This window comes from Echinops telfairi, unplaced genomic scaffold, assembly GCF_000313985.2.
Source record: "Echinops telfairi isolate 266 unplaced genomic scaffold, ASM31398v2 ScPeMD7_5592;HRSCAF=6446, whole genome shotgun sequence".
NCBI classification, from domain to species: Eukaryota; Metazoa; Chordata; class Mammalia; order Afrosoricida; family Tenrecidae; genus Echinops; species Echinops telfairi.
In genome coordinates this window covers 10,284,702-10,298,877 of record NW_022109491.1, presented here as the reverse complement: position 1 = coordinate 10,298,877, position 14,176 = coordinate 10,284,702, and the positions used below count along the sequence as shown (strand labels likewise).

At 52.8% G+C, this 14,176-nt stretch overlaps 1 protein-coding gene across 2 annotated transcripts in view; it reads right to left on the bottom strand.

Annotated features, from left to right (window-relative positions):
- The window catches only part of SLC13A3 (solute carrier family 13 member 3), an 83,664-nt gene that overhangs the window by 10,317 nt on the left and 59,171 nt on the right, over positions 1-14,176 (bottom strand). For both annotated transcript variants that reach the window (XM_045295139.1, XM_045295138.1), the window contains 4 exons: positions 12,594-12,689; positions 11,660-11,764; positions 7,647-7,744; positions 4,690-4,802 (listed from right to left, as the gene is read on the bottom strand). In XM_045295139.1, coding sequence (XP_045151074.1) covers positions 4,690-4,802; positions 7,647-7,744; positions 11,660-11,764; positions 12,594-12,689 — 412 coding nt within the window. The remainder of the gene's footprint in view (positions 1-4,689; positions 4,803-7,646; positions 7,745-11,659; positions 11,765-12,593; positions 12,690-14,176) is intronic.

The following is a 14,176-nucleotide window of genomic DNA, read 5'->3' as shown; positions in this document are numbered from 1 at the left end:
TTGGATGGGGTAAGATATGATAAAATAATAATAATTTATAAATTATCAAGGGTTCAGGGGGAGGGGGGAGCGGGGAGGGAGGGGGAAAAATGAGCTGACACCAAGGGCTCAAGTGGAAAGCGGGTGTTGTGAGAATGATGAAGTCAACATATGTACTAATGTGCTAGACACAAATGATGTATGTACGGATTGTGATGAGTTGTATGAGCCCCTAATAAAATGATTATTTGATAAAAATAAATAAATAAAACCAGCCCCCCAAAAAGTGCTGAAAAACTCGGCTTATACACAAATAATATGGTATCTATGTAATGATTTATCACTATTATCATATATATATATATATATATATGATAGACTATTTCAAGCTCATCTATAGACTATAACCTGTATCAGCTGGGTTTCAAGCATAACACGACCAACAGGCTTACCAACAGGGAGGAAGGCTACTGAAGTTCAACACTAAGAATAATGGTGGATCACACACCTCAAATACAGTCATGACCCTGGTCCGTAGTGTGGGATGACCGCTCTCATAGAGGCTTTGCAGGGCTCTAGTCTTCCTACTGACCTCCCCTAGAGACCCCTGAAAGCCCAGTCTTTCACCCTCTGAGCTGTTGGTGGTTTCGAACTGCCAACCATGCAGATCACATCCCAACAAGTAACCACTGCACCACTGGGGTTCCCCTAGCACCTAACATTTAGCATCAAATCTATTTCTACCATAGTCTTTTTTAGCAAAACACCAATACACTTTGTTTTACAAAGGAATTTTACACTACTTTCAGATTGAAATGAAAAAGTATTGCTTATCTTAAAATTGTATAAAGGAGAACGCAGGATACTGTTTTGATATTACTCAAATACTTAATTCCTCCATATAATTTGAATTAAAATTCATCTCCAATACACTAGCCATACACAACAAAAAACAAAAAAAAAACCCAAACCTCAAAAAACTCAGCTGCCATCTAGTCAATTCTGACTCAAATCAACTGGAACTGCCCCTAGGAGTGTCTGAGACTGTAACTCTGTATGGGAATAGAAAGTCTTATCTTTCTCCTGCAGAGCGGCTGGTGATTTCGAACTTCCAACCCGGTGATTTGCAGCACAATGTGTAACCCACTATGCCACCAGGGTAATAGATGCTTAGGCACAATCTCCCACCCTGCCTCCCTCAATAGTGCTTAAAGGTGTTCCTGTCACACCTGCCCGGTTTTGTCTGATAGGCCGCCAATAGGGAGCTGCCCCTCCTCTGACCTAGGGAGTCCTGCAAGGACAAAAAGGGTCACAGGTTCTCCCAGTCAACCGCTGCCCTGGTAGAGACTGACAGCAGTGGGCAAGATTCAAGGGAGAGAGGCTGGTGGCAGAATGTGAATGCCCTGTGTCAGTAAGAAGCCAAGCACCTCCCTGGAGCATCCAGCCAGTGTCCCAGCTGCCCCTTGGGTCTTTGGCCCTGTTTCTGGAGCCAGCTTCACCAGGGGAACCCTAGTTCCATGGGGTCTCTTAGAGACGCCAAGGAGACCTCACATGCCTTTCCCATTCCCATAGGACCGGAAGCTCCATTTCCTTGGAAACACACTGCCCCCCTCCCCCTCCCGAGAGTTCCCAGGGACCCCGGGGGCCAGTAGCAGACCAGATGAGGGTGAGGAGTAAGGAGTCTGGCTTCAGCTTTGGGTCTAGTTGTGTCATCTTGGGCCGAGTAAGTCAACCTCCCCATGCCCTCGTTGGGAAATCCGTGTGGCACTGTTGGGTAAGCATTGGGCTGTTCACCACAAGGCTGGTGGTTCAAACACACGAGCTGCTCCTCGAGAGCGAGGTGAACCTGTCTGTCCTTATGAAGATTACAGCCTCAGAACCGCTCTGTAGGATCACTGGGAGTGGGGGACACAGAGCTAACCAGGGCAGAGTCCACAGTTCATGCACCTTCCCCCTTCCCACTATCTCTTCCACTCTGCCAATTTGGAGTCCCTTGCCCCTGGTGGCATCGTGGTTATGCATTGGGCTGCTAACCTCAAGGTCAGCAGTTCGAAACCACCAGCTGATCCTCGGGAGAAAGATGGGGCTTTCTACTCCCGTGAAGAGCTGCAGTCTCAGAAGCCCCCAGGGGCTGCTCGTCCCTGTCCTTACAGGGTTGCCACGAGTTGATTCTGCCTCGATGGCAGTGAGTTAAGTTATGAGTAGGAAACAACTCTAAGGCTGTGGGCTGTTCGTTTGTTCTGTCCGCGGGGACAGCAATACCCTCTTCCTCAGAGGGAGGTTGCTGGGGGGAAAGGAGCCAGTGGACAAGGTGCTTAAGAGAAGGGACAGCGCTCGTGGTGTGGGCCCGACGAGCTAAGCCCTGGGTCACAAGAGGATGCTCCGAAGTTCCCTGTGCTGTGGTTGTCAGACTGGGTCCCCAGGGCTCCCGGAGATGCTCAGAAGTGTGTGAGGCCACTGGGGAGTGGGGCTGGTGGGGGTGGTTTGGGTGCGGGTGGGGAGATGAGCAGCAGTTAAGTGCCCAACTGCTAACCAACAGATCAGCAGTTCAAACCCACCAGCAGCTCCGGTGCGGTGCGGAGGCGAGACCTTCTGCTTCCTGTAAAGGTTTGTCATCTTGGAAACGCCATGGGGCAGTTCTACTCGGTGCTGGAGGGTCACTGTGAGTCAGAACTGCCTCGGTGGCAATGGTTTGGGTCTTTTGAGGGGCAGGGGCAGAGATGTTAAGGAAGACAGTTCGAGCGAAGGAAACGCATGTGCAAAGGTCTTGGGGTGCAGCTGAGGCACTGTGGGGAGCAGAGAAAAACTAGCTCTAAGTTCACTGCCATCGAGTGGATACCAACCTCGAGTGACCCTGTAGGATGGAGCTGAACTTCCCCTGTGGGTGTCTGAGGCTGTGGATCTTGTCAGAGGAGACAGCCTTATCCTTCCCTGGGCGCAAAGTTGGAGCTGGGGGTGGGTGGGCCCAGCAGGGGGCAGGGACTTGTGGGTGGGTGGAGCGAGGGTTGGGGTCTCCACTGTGCCAGAGGAACTGGCTGCGGTGTGAGTGAGCTGCCTGAGCTTGAGGAGAATACCAAGGTCTGCCGCCCCCTCTTTAGAAGAACTGACTCGTCCAGGCTCACGATGGACCCAACCACTGCCCGGGGCAGGTGCTGGGGCCAGGAGCCAGGATGTGCCATTAGCATTCCGGTTGCCCTGTGCCCGTTGGCAGTGGCCTGGGGAAGGGACAGTGCCAGCAGGAGCTGGGGGCAGGGGTGGCTGCCACAAAAGGCCCTGTTGAACAGAAAGTGGGATTGCTGCCCAGGGCTGAGCCAGGGGCCAACCAGGTCTCCAGCATGCTGTGTGGTTCTACAGTCCAGCCCCCACTGAGAGACAGGGCTTCTCCCACTTCAACAGGTATGCAGAGTAGCCTACGGTGCAGGCCACTTCAGCCAGCCCTCTGTCTCAGATCAGGGCCCTGTGCTTGGGACAAGAACCTCCAAGCCATCCTTGATCCTGCCCTTTCTTCCCTAAGAGCTCATCAGTAATTCTCCACTAAGCCCAGTTCCGTTCTCAGTGCTGCCTGTGTGCTGACTCATTTAATCCTCTGTGAGTCGGGTACCCTTGCTACTTGCACTTTGCAGACAAGAAAACCGAGGCCCAGAGAGGCTTAGTAACTTGCCAGAGATCACACAGGTTAGAAGCAGAGGAAATGTAATGCCACGTAATGTTTTGGCCCTTTGGCCCATACTGTCTGCCATCGCATCCCACCCTCTGGGGATAACAAGTCACTGTCCCCGGTGTGGTGCACTGAATGACTTCACCTGGCCCTCCTAGCCATGGTCTTGTGATTCCCACAAGTGAGTGGGTGGGACTATGCAAATAAGATGTTTGTAGCCTACCAAGGGGATTGGATAGCCTGCTAATCATGCCCCCCCCAAAGAGAAAAAGGTGCAAGGAATCCTAATGAGATTGGTCTGTTTTGCCATCCCACTGGGTTTAAAATTAGGGAGAGGGGACTTCACTACCATCCAGAATAAGAGCCAGGAGTGAAGCACCTCCTATGGGCCCAGGGTCCCTGCGCTGAGAACCTCCTAGACTCAGGGGACAGAGAGTGGAGTGAGAGAGCTGCGTGCCTCAGGCAAGAGGCTCGATGACCCAGTGAGTTGGCTCTGGGTACTTACTGACGGAGCTGAAGAGATTTGTGACGCGCAGCTGAACAGGGCAGATTCTCAGGGGTGGAGAGCTGAGAGCGGAGCCTGCCTTTGGCATGGCCTAGAACCTGGCCTGGCTGGAACCAGCTTGGTGGTCCTCACAGCACCCCCATCTAGCATTTGTATCTCCATGGTCAAGGGCATAGACTGGCATCACCCAGCCTGGATTCGAATCCTGAGTCTACAGCTGAGTAACCGCAGGGAAGCGGCTTTCCCTCGCTGTGGCTGCTTCCCTTCTCTATAGGCGGGGATAGTAGCGCTGTCTACGGCGCGTTGACCGGGCCTGGCAGGGGAAGCACACTTCTGTTCCTCCTCTCTATTCAGGGCCCACTGGCCATGGTCACTTCCATCCTGAACCCCTCCAATGTTCCATCGCATTGGGTGTGGGCCGGGAGGAGGGACTGTAAGGATCCGGTGATCTGCCTGCCTCTGGTTCCACAGCCTGCAGCTGGGGCCGGACCTTGCCTCCCCCTCTTCTGCCCACCCCTCTCCCCCACCTCACCCTCACCCGTCTTACCTCACAGCCTTTGGCCATGGCGAAGCCGCCGCCCAGGAGAAGGATGATGTTCCAGGGTACCGACTCTTGAACCTTCTTCCACGTCAGTAAGGGCTCCGTCTCCCTATTGGGAGCTTGGCAGAGAGAGGGGCCCAACACACTCTCAGAGAGGGCATTGGCCCTGAGGAAGGGGGCCCTAGACCCCTGCTGGGCAAGAGGGGGACCCCAAAATAACCTCAGGCACACTCAGCTTGGAACCCTGGGAGTACTCCGGGTCTCCAAGGAAGCCGTAATCTGCCCCCAGTGTGTATTGGAGCTTCTAGGACACCCTCCCCTCCCACCCACCTTTCTCTGCAAAAGATTAGCAAGGAACCAGTGGCACAGCTATTTGGCTTTGTAGTTAGCAACTACCCTGTCATTGTAGGAGCCCTAGTGGCGCAGTAGGTTAAGCAGTGGGTTACTCACTGCAAGGTCAGTGGTTCAAGCCCAGCTGCGGGTCAGTGACCTCCCCTACCCCTCTTGGAGCCTCTGGCATCCTCAGCCACAAAGCAGTGTGGTAGCACTGCCCTCAGGGAAGGGGCGGAGGTGGGGGGGGGGGCCAGGGCTGGGCACCCAGCAAGCCCTTGGGTCATTTATCCTACTCTGTGGCCAGCATTGTCCAAGCACCGGGGATACAGAAATGGCCAGATCAGAGACAAGCTCTGTCCGTAGAGAACGCAGGTTCCAGTAGGGCAGTGGTTCTCAACCTTCCTAATGCCAGGACCCTTTCGTACAGTTCCTCATGTGGTGGTGACCCCCCCCCAACCACACAATTATTTTTGTTGCTACTTCATCACTGTCATTTTGTTACTGTTATGATTCGAGCGACCCCTGTGAAAGGGTCGTTCAACCCCCAAAGGCGTGTCGACCCACAGGTTGAGAACCACTGCAGCAGGGGATTCCCCATACACCGCCTGGCCCCTGGGATGTTCTGGGAAGCTGAACTCGGCAGGCATTACGAAAGAGAAAACACTGAACCTGTTTGCTTTTCTGATGGCTGTAGCGGAAGTTGATTTTTCTAAAAGCAAAATCAACGACAAGCCAGAAACTAGACAGCTGCCAACACTAAGAAGCAGTAAACAATCTATTTAAAATAAAGCTCAAACTCACTGCCGTTCAATCGATCCGGACCTGCAGCAGCCCGACAGAGAGTAGAGCTGCCCCTTGGGGTTCCCAAGACTAAGGGACATAAAGCCTCATCTTTCTCCAAAGGAGTGGAGAACTCCTTTGGGTTCGAACTGCTGACCCTGTGGTTAGTAGCTCAATGCATACCCACTATGCCATCAGAGCTCCTCAAATAATGTATTTATTAAAAAAAACCAACAACACCTCACTGCTACTGAGTTAAATCTGATGCACAGTGCCCATAGGGAACAGTGAACTGTGCCTGTGGGTTTCTGAGGCTGTAACTCTTTATGGGAGTAGAAAGCCTCATGTCTCTCTGTGGAGTGGCTGGTGGCTTTGAACTGCTGATCTGGAGGTTAGCAGTCCAGTGCATAACCACGACACCACGAGGTCTCCTGCAAGTAACATTTAGGCCAAGAAACGCTGCTCAGAGTCGCTGATGAGGCCAGCTAGTTGGACGTAAGAGAGAAGCGAGCCTGTGCGCCTGCAGCGTCTAAGAGGCCCTGTGTCCACTCTGAGCCTCACAAAGCCCAGCTCTTTCTGGATCCCCGGGAGACTCCGGTCTGCTCACTGAAGCACACGCTCAACCTCTTCCACTCAACCAAGCCCGCCCTCCCTGACCGCAGCTAAGCTTCCTCGTACTGGTTTTGCAATGGTAGAAAACCCCTCTCCCTGATTCCTGGCCGACAGCCGGGCAGTGTTAGCCACTGCCGACAGATGGCAATGGCGGGGCTTCTGGCAACATCTGCTGGCAATGGGATTTTGGCCATCTGGAGGTCCGCCCAGATGCTGGGTGCAATTTTTGCTCACCATGTTGAACGCCCTTGGGTAGGTTTGCCTCAGCTCCCACCACTTCCTTGAAGCTGATAACTCAGCTTGACTGTTCGGTGCCTGGGCCCGCAGGCAGGCAGGAACCAACCAACTCCTGCCTCAGACCAGGGCTGGGCAGTCTTCCTGAGAGAGCCGGGCAGTAGCCAAAGGCAGGGGCTCATAGTACCCCTGTAGGACAGGGGAGAACTAGCCCTGAGCGTTTCCGAGTCTAGATGGTTACAGGAGTCGACAGCCTCATCTTTCTCCCATGGCACCTAGCAGCCCGGCTCCTAACCCATGACCCCACCGTGTCACCCATGAAGAGGGTCAGAAAGTCACTAGTTTGGGCATGGCAGGCCAAGAGGCAAAACAGATACCGGATGACAAGCGAAAAGACATTTCCACAAAATTTGTATTTGAGTCAAGGACACTGAACTGTACAAGTGGAAGTTATGGAATTGGAGCATGGTCTGTGGTGGATATTTTTGCCACAATCAGAAAAAACCCCACATGAATGACAATGACTAAAAGGGAAATAAAATGTTCTAGAATTGAAGGTGGTGATTATTGTACAACTCTGTGGATCTGATTGAATTATGAAATTGTATGGCATGTGGAGGAAGTGCTAAGAATAACATTGTTAAAGTTTTTTGTATTGAGGACGTTAAACATGTTGTGTCTGGATACTGAAGTGTGAACTTTGTATAATGTTCCAGTACTGTAAAATAGTATGTTTCTTCTGACTTTCCCACCCATCTGAGAATGTACACCCCATTCTTAGCTCGCAGGCGGTACAGGAAAGAAGCAGCCTTTTGGCCCACAGACTGCTGTTGCCAACCCCTGCCCTAGACCCTCAGCTTGGGCACGCTGAGTCCCCAGATAGGGCCAGCACTTCGAGAACAAAAGGGGGGCATCAGGAATCACTTGGTTGTACACGTCCCAGGCATGGGCCCACCTCCAGGTTCCCGAGGTCACCCAACGAGACCCCAGCCTGGCCCCCTTACCTTTGAAGTCAAACCACCACTTGAGAGATGGCTTTTGGGACGGGAAGAAGAACAAGATGGTGACAATGGATACACCAGTGACCGCATCGGAAAGAAACCTACAAGGACAAGGGCCCAAAGTACGTGACCCTGGCGGCCCTCAGGCCGCTGGCTTTCCCAGGAGGATCTGCCGAAAGGAGTCTGGCCCACGGCAGAGCACCTCCTTGGATCCAGTGTTGCACCTCATGGCCTTATCAAACCACCCCTGCACCCTGGTTTGACACATCTGGGGCCAGACAGATGCTGGCCCTCCACTGAGAGGACGTCACCAGGGAAGGAATAGCCGAGGAGGCACTGCAGGCACTGGAGTCTGCGCAAGCCCCACCTCTCATGGCCATTGACTCTGTGCTCACTCATAGGGCCACCTGTGGGGCTCTGAGACTGTCCTTGTTTACCGGGAGAGGACAGCTCAGTCTTTCTCCCAAGGAGCTGCTGGTGGTTTCGAACGGCCACAGCTCACCCTATCAAGACTCTTGGATGGATCCAGGTTGCTTCTGCTTGAATTCCTCCTGGCACGGGCAGCTCACCACGAGGAGATGCTGCCCGATATCACCAGCAAAGATAACCAAGCTCATCATACCGCACAGCCCACGCGCCACCTTCCAAGCCTCCTAGACTGTGTGTCCTTTGTAGACATTAGGTTCACGGAAGCCTCCCAAGCAGCCCTCGGAGGCAGGCAGCTCCCATTTCAGAAGTTCATAAGCAGGAGCAACCTGCTCACAACCAGACAATCAATGGTCCCTGGAGGACAAGGGCCTTGATGGAGTATTCTTGCCTTCATGAACTATGATTTTTGTATAATAAAGATGCATCCTTTAGCAAACCATCCTTGCTAACGAAAGCCCTTAGGCCCAGACACTTGGGAGGGAGCATAGGCAGACAGCCAAGACATTTGAAAAGATGGTCATTATCATTTCGCTATAGTGAAAGAATTTGAAATGAAAAGGCTCATGGACTATCATCCCAGACAGACAGAACTCGAAAGGGAGGATAATGGCCAGTGAGAGCGCCGGGCAAACATACTGGTCGTGGGGGAATAAAAGGGGTTGACCTTCTGGAAGACAGTTGGCAACATGGTTCAAAATGGTAAATGCCGGTACCGCTCGATCCAATTGCATTGTTTCTCAGCACTTACCCTCAGGAAATCACCATATTCTTGTGTTTACATCTGGACAGGGAGGCTCATTATTTATTGGAGTGAAAGAGACGAAGAATACATGTTAAATAGCGACATGCTTAACTAAAAGGTGTCCCAGCCAAATAATGAGGTAGTCTGCCTCTATTTCTTGGTTTTGTTTTTGTTTGTTGTTTGCTTTCATTTGAAAGGTAATAACAATCGTAATGTATTAACATAGACGTGACAAATGGGGGGAATTTTTATTTGCAGTACTGGACACAAGCCAAAAAGGAGGTGGAGGGAGGGGCTTGGACAGCAGTGGTGCTGTCCACGATCATACCCTTGTCCTTTCCAGATGTGTCCCAACTGTCGTGGAGTTATTAAAAGACCAGGAACACCTCTCACTGTCACCCAGGGACTGCCCCTGTGCTATCTATATCATCTGTGATATGGGGACTGCCTCCTGATTAGAGAGAGAGAGAGATTGATTGACATGAGAAGCCCTGGTGGCATAGTGGATTACTCCTTGAGCTGCTAAGTGCAAGGTCAGCAGTTCAAAAGCACCCGTGGCTGCTTTGGGAGACAGACAGAGCTTTGTACTCCTGCAAAGAGCCGCCGTCTGGGAAACCCACAAGGCAGTTCTGCCCTGGCCCAGATAGGGTTGTAAGGAGTTGGCATCAGCTCCATGGCAGAGTTTGGTGAGAGTTTGGGATGTGCTGGCTGGAATGGCTTCTCTCTGATGATATTGAGGGCCCTCTGCGGCCCGAGGGCTGGGCATTCCTCGCCCTGCTCTAGTGCAGGGGCCATAAGGGGCACGGCCACAAGTGACCTTAACTGTGATGAAGAATTTGTTGTGAGGAGGACGTGGTCCAGGGAGCTCTGGTGGAGCTGTAGGGGAAGCTACAGCTTCCTGCTGACCCTAAGGTGTGGGGTTCAAAACCAGCCACCCTGTAGGCGAAAGATGCAGCCATCTAGTCTGTAGTCTCGGGAACCCCACACAGGGTCACAATGAGTTGAAACTGACTCAGCGGCAAGGGGACTTTATGGAGAGCAGGTTCACGGATGGGGACACCCCGCTCAAAGAGGGCGGCCAGCCAAGCCCCCAACGTTTGAATGCGTGCGGCTCTCCACCAAACCCCACACGCACGTCTCTCGAGGCGATGCCAACTGATAGCAACCCTATAGGGCAGGTAGAACCACTCCAGTGGGTTTCCCAGATTGGAACTCTTCGTGGGCATAGATAGCCCAGGCTTTCTCCTGAGGCTCTCCACCACCCGATCAGCAATCCCGCCACCTGGACCAGGCTCATGAAGGGGCTCAAGATGCCTCTTCCGAGTCTCTCATGCCAGGACTTCAGCCGGTAATGCTTCCGGGTTGGGGTACCATGAGGAATCACGCAGATTCCAAAAATTCAGGTGTGTTCATGTTTCCCTGCAGTGGCCATGACCGAAGTAGTTCCAAACCTTGCACCCAAGGGCCAGTAGGAGTTGGCCACACGGAGGACGTTCCCAAAGTCTCCTGGGAAATCCCACTAGCTTTCATTCCACTTTCCCAGGGGCTTTTTTGAAGCCCCCTTGGAGGTCAGCGCTAATACCCATGCGAGAGTCTGCGTGAGTCCTTGCCGTTGTGGGTGTCTGAAGAGCGAGGGGCCTAGGAAGTGCGGCGCGCCCACAAGTCCACAGTGAGCCTCTGCGGGGGGAGGCAGAAGCGGGGAGGGCAGCTAGCACTCAGTTTTAGAATTCGGAATTGTTTGGAGTTTGTATAAGGACCACGCATCATCTGTCAGTGTAAAAGGAAGATAAAAGAACAGGTCGGAAATCATATGTATGATGTGACCACGTGCTTGTTTTAAAAAAAAAATTAGTTAAGCGAGATTAGTTTTTAGCTAGTTTGTCTGAGCTCTTACAGCCAGTCTTATTGGGGTGTAATTTACGAGTACATGGTACACCCAACGAAGCATGGGTGCTATGGGTTAAGGGTCGGGCACGGACGAGGTCAGCAGTTCAAACTCAACCAGTGACTCTGCGGGAGAAAGACGAGGCTGTCTGCTTCTTTAAGCGGTATAGCAGCGGTTCTCAACCTTCGTAATGCCGCGGCCCTTTCATACAGTTCCTCATGTGGTGGTGACCCCCAACCATAACATTATTTTCATTGCTACTTCATCACTGTCATTTTGCTACTGTGATGAATCATCATGTAAATATCTGATAGGCAGGATGTGTTTTCATGGTTACAAATTGAACATAATTAAAGCATAGTGATTAATCACAAAACAATATGTCATTATATATTGTGAAATATTTATGTGTTTTCCGATGGTCTTAGGTGACCCCTGTGAAAGGGTTGTTTGACCCACAAAGGGGTCTTGACCCACAGGTTGAGAACCGCTGCTGTCTAGTTTCAGAAATGCTAAGGAGCAGTTCTCTGTTCTGAGACCGCAGGTGGGAGTCAGGCTCAATTTGGTGGCAATTGGTAAGGTGGTGGTTGCTCGGTGCCATCGACCTGAAGCACAGCAGGACGAAGCACACCCTGGGCCTGTGCCACCCTCACAACTGTTGGTAATTTTCAGGGGCCAGTCCGGTGGGTTTTGGCAAATGGGTAAGGGCTCTGATCCCTCAACGTTAGTGCGGTACAGAGCGGCGCCCAGAGCCCATTGCTCTTGGCTCTTTCGGGGAACTGGAGCCTGGGATTCTGGGCACCTTTGGCCTTCTGGGTATTAGTCGATGGTTGACAGCATCCATCGGCCATCTGAGAAACTCACAAATGTCTTTTGGCAAAATACACGAAGAGCAGTAGCCATCGAAACCATGTCTCCCTCCCTTGCAGGCCTCCACCCTTTGAGGGCCCCGACTCTCACCCCGGGGCGAAGAAGCTGGCCCAGCCAGGGATGAACTTCGGGTCCCGGGAGAAGAGCAGAATGGCGAATAAGCAGAAAAGGACGAACACGGCTTGTTCCGCAAACCTGTGGGGGACACACGACGGTCACGGAGGGCTTTGGTCAGGAGCAGACCTCACCTCTGAGTCAGCACAGACTAGACGCTCTCCCTCCCAGGGCACCCCCAGAGGCCGGACAGGGTGGGTCGGGGGATGGAGTAGGGGCTCTTGTTCCAGGGTTTCTTCCTGTGCCCCCCACCCCCAGTTCCTTCTGAAGCATCATGCATCCTCCAACCCCTCTCGATTAGTCTCACCAGGAAGTCCCCAAGGCCCAAGGAGCAGCAGAGGCAGGCGGGTAGGAAGAGAGGGGAGCAGCAGAGAAAGAAGATGGTTGGTCCTGCAGACCCTGGGTGACAGGTGCACACAGACTGAGAGGGACAGACAGACACGCGAGAGGAGAGCCCGAACGTTGAGGCAAGTATCCAGTCAATATGCCATGTCACGCATTGGGGACCAAGGCTCAGAGAGGGTTAGTGCCCTGGCCAAGGCCCCACAGAGCAAACTCTTGAACCTTGAACCTTGAACCTTGAACTCCTGCTCTTGGTCATTTCACCACCTGAGAAGCGTTCACTCCAGGCAGAGGGCCCGAAGGCACTCCAGACAGCGTCAGGGCGTGTCACGCACCAGGAGGAACAGGGTGCTTTAGGTGTGTGTGTGAGGAGGCGGGGAGGGGGCAGCTCCCCCCACCCAGGGGCACCCTGGGAGGCTCAAACGTCCTAAGGTGCCCCAGCCTGGGGGTCACAAGGCATCTCCTTCAGGACCAGCTCAAGAGATTGGACGGTCCCCTCGTGTGCCTCAGGCTCCAGGGTCCCAGGGGCCAGGCCAGGGGGTAGCTTTTCCCTCCAACCCCCGCGTACTTGATGGGCCCCAGGTTCTGGAATTCCTCCTGTATGGTGGCTCGAGCCCTGTCTTCAGCATTCACCTGGAACTCAGATTTCTTCTTCCTCCAGCCCCTGGAACGGAGAGTGGGAAAGTTACCAGGGGCCATGGAAGGCCTGATGGCCCCTCCCCTGCCTGCTGATGACTACCTCCTCTCTCCACAGTCTGACCCAGGAGTCAGACCACAGACGTGCGTGCGAGGCTCCAGAATCTGGTCTGACGGCTCAAAGCCACTTAGCAGGTCAAACAGATGCCCAGCCAAGCAGGGAAATCTTTGGAACCCAGTGCCATCCATGGGACATCCAGAGACTGAGTCTAGGGAAAGGTGGTATCTTAGGCGAAGCCACCCTTTGTGGTTGTGGAGTGCCCTCAGGATGTTTCCAACGCAGAGGGGCCCTGTGCACCATAGAGGGAAACGCCGCGGTCCGTGCCAGCCTCACAATTGTTCTTAGGTGTGAGCGAGTTATTGCGGTGCCTGTGTCAGTCCACATTATCAAGAGTCGCCCCTCTTTTGATGCTCCTTGACTTTGCCAAGCAGGATGCCCCTTTCCAGGGACTGGTCTCTCATCATACCATGTCCACAGTACGTGAGAAGAGGTCTTGCCATTCTTGCTTCTAAGGAGCATTCTGGGGGCCCCACAGGACAGAGTAGAGCTGTCCCTGTGGGTTCTCAAGACTGTAACTCAATGTGGGAATAGAAAGCCTCATCTTTCTGTCCCTCAGAGTGGACGGTGGTTTTGAACTACTGACCTTGTCCTTCACAGCCTAACACATAATTACTATGCCACCAGGGGTCCTCCTTGTGGGCCACACCTTTGATGTGGTGAAAAACATGTCACATTGTTCATGAAAGACAAGTAAGTAAGCAACAGTCAGGCTGTGCTTACCTTGCTTATTGGATACTCCGACCCTGTCAAGGACTGTAAATTTGAACAAGAGAGGCTTTGAAGCCGTGGGGCCGGGGGAGAGAGATGCCAGCCAGACGCAGGAACAGGACCGTGCATGTGGCGGGAAAAGGTGTGAACAAGTCTGAGTCAGCCAAGACTAGATAACTGGGTTATTAAGTGGGGACCACCGGGTGACCCTCTAGAGACAAAAGAGAAGGCGGACCCCAGCCTCATGCTGTAGGCTATTCCACATCTGGAAATGATTTCAATGTCAAAAATGAAAGTTCTAGAAAAAAATTGGGAGTATTCTTTTGTTATCCTATAGTGGGAAGACCTTTCTATCAACAATTAGACATTCAGAAGCTCAACCTGGTGCTCCAAGATATGAATGCAATGTACCGGCATGGAGAAAGGAACCAGTGGAGAGGTCTGAGGGGCCGGCCCCAATCCCAACTACGGGGACACCTGCCCCTCTTCTCAGAAGAATTTATTTCAGAGGACAGCACTGAGCTGTAGCTCAGGCAGAGGGACATGTCCGATCAGAGCACATGGGAGCAAATGAAGGGGGAGGAAGAGAGAGTGGAGCACATGCTGGGCCACCAAGTCTTGAGGACGACATTCCCGCTCAGAGTAGCCAATCCACAGAGAAGACCATATGGCCAGCCCCACTATGA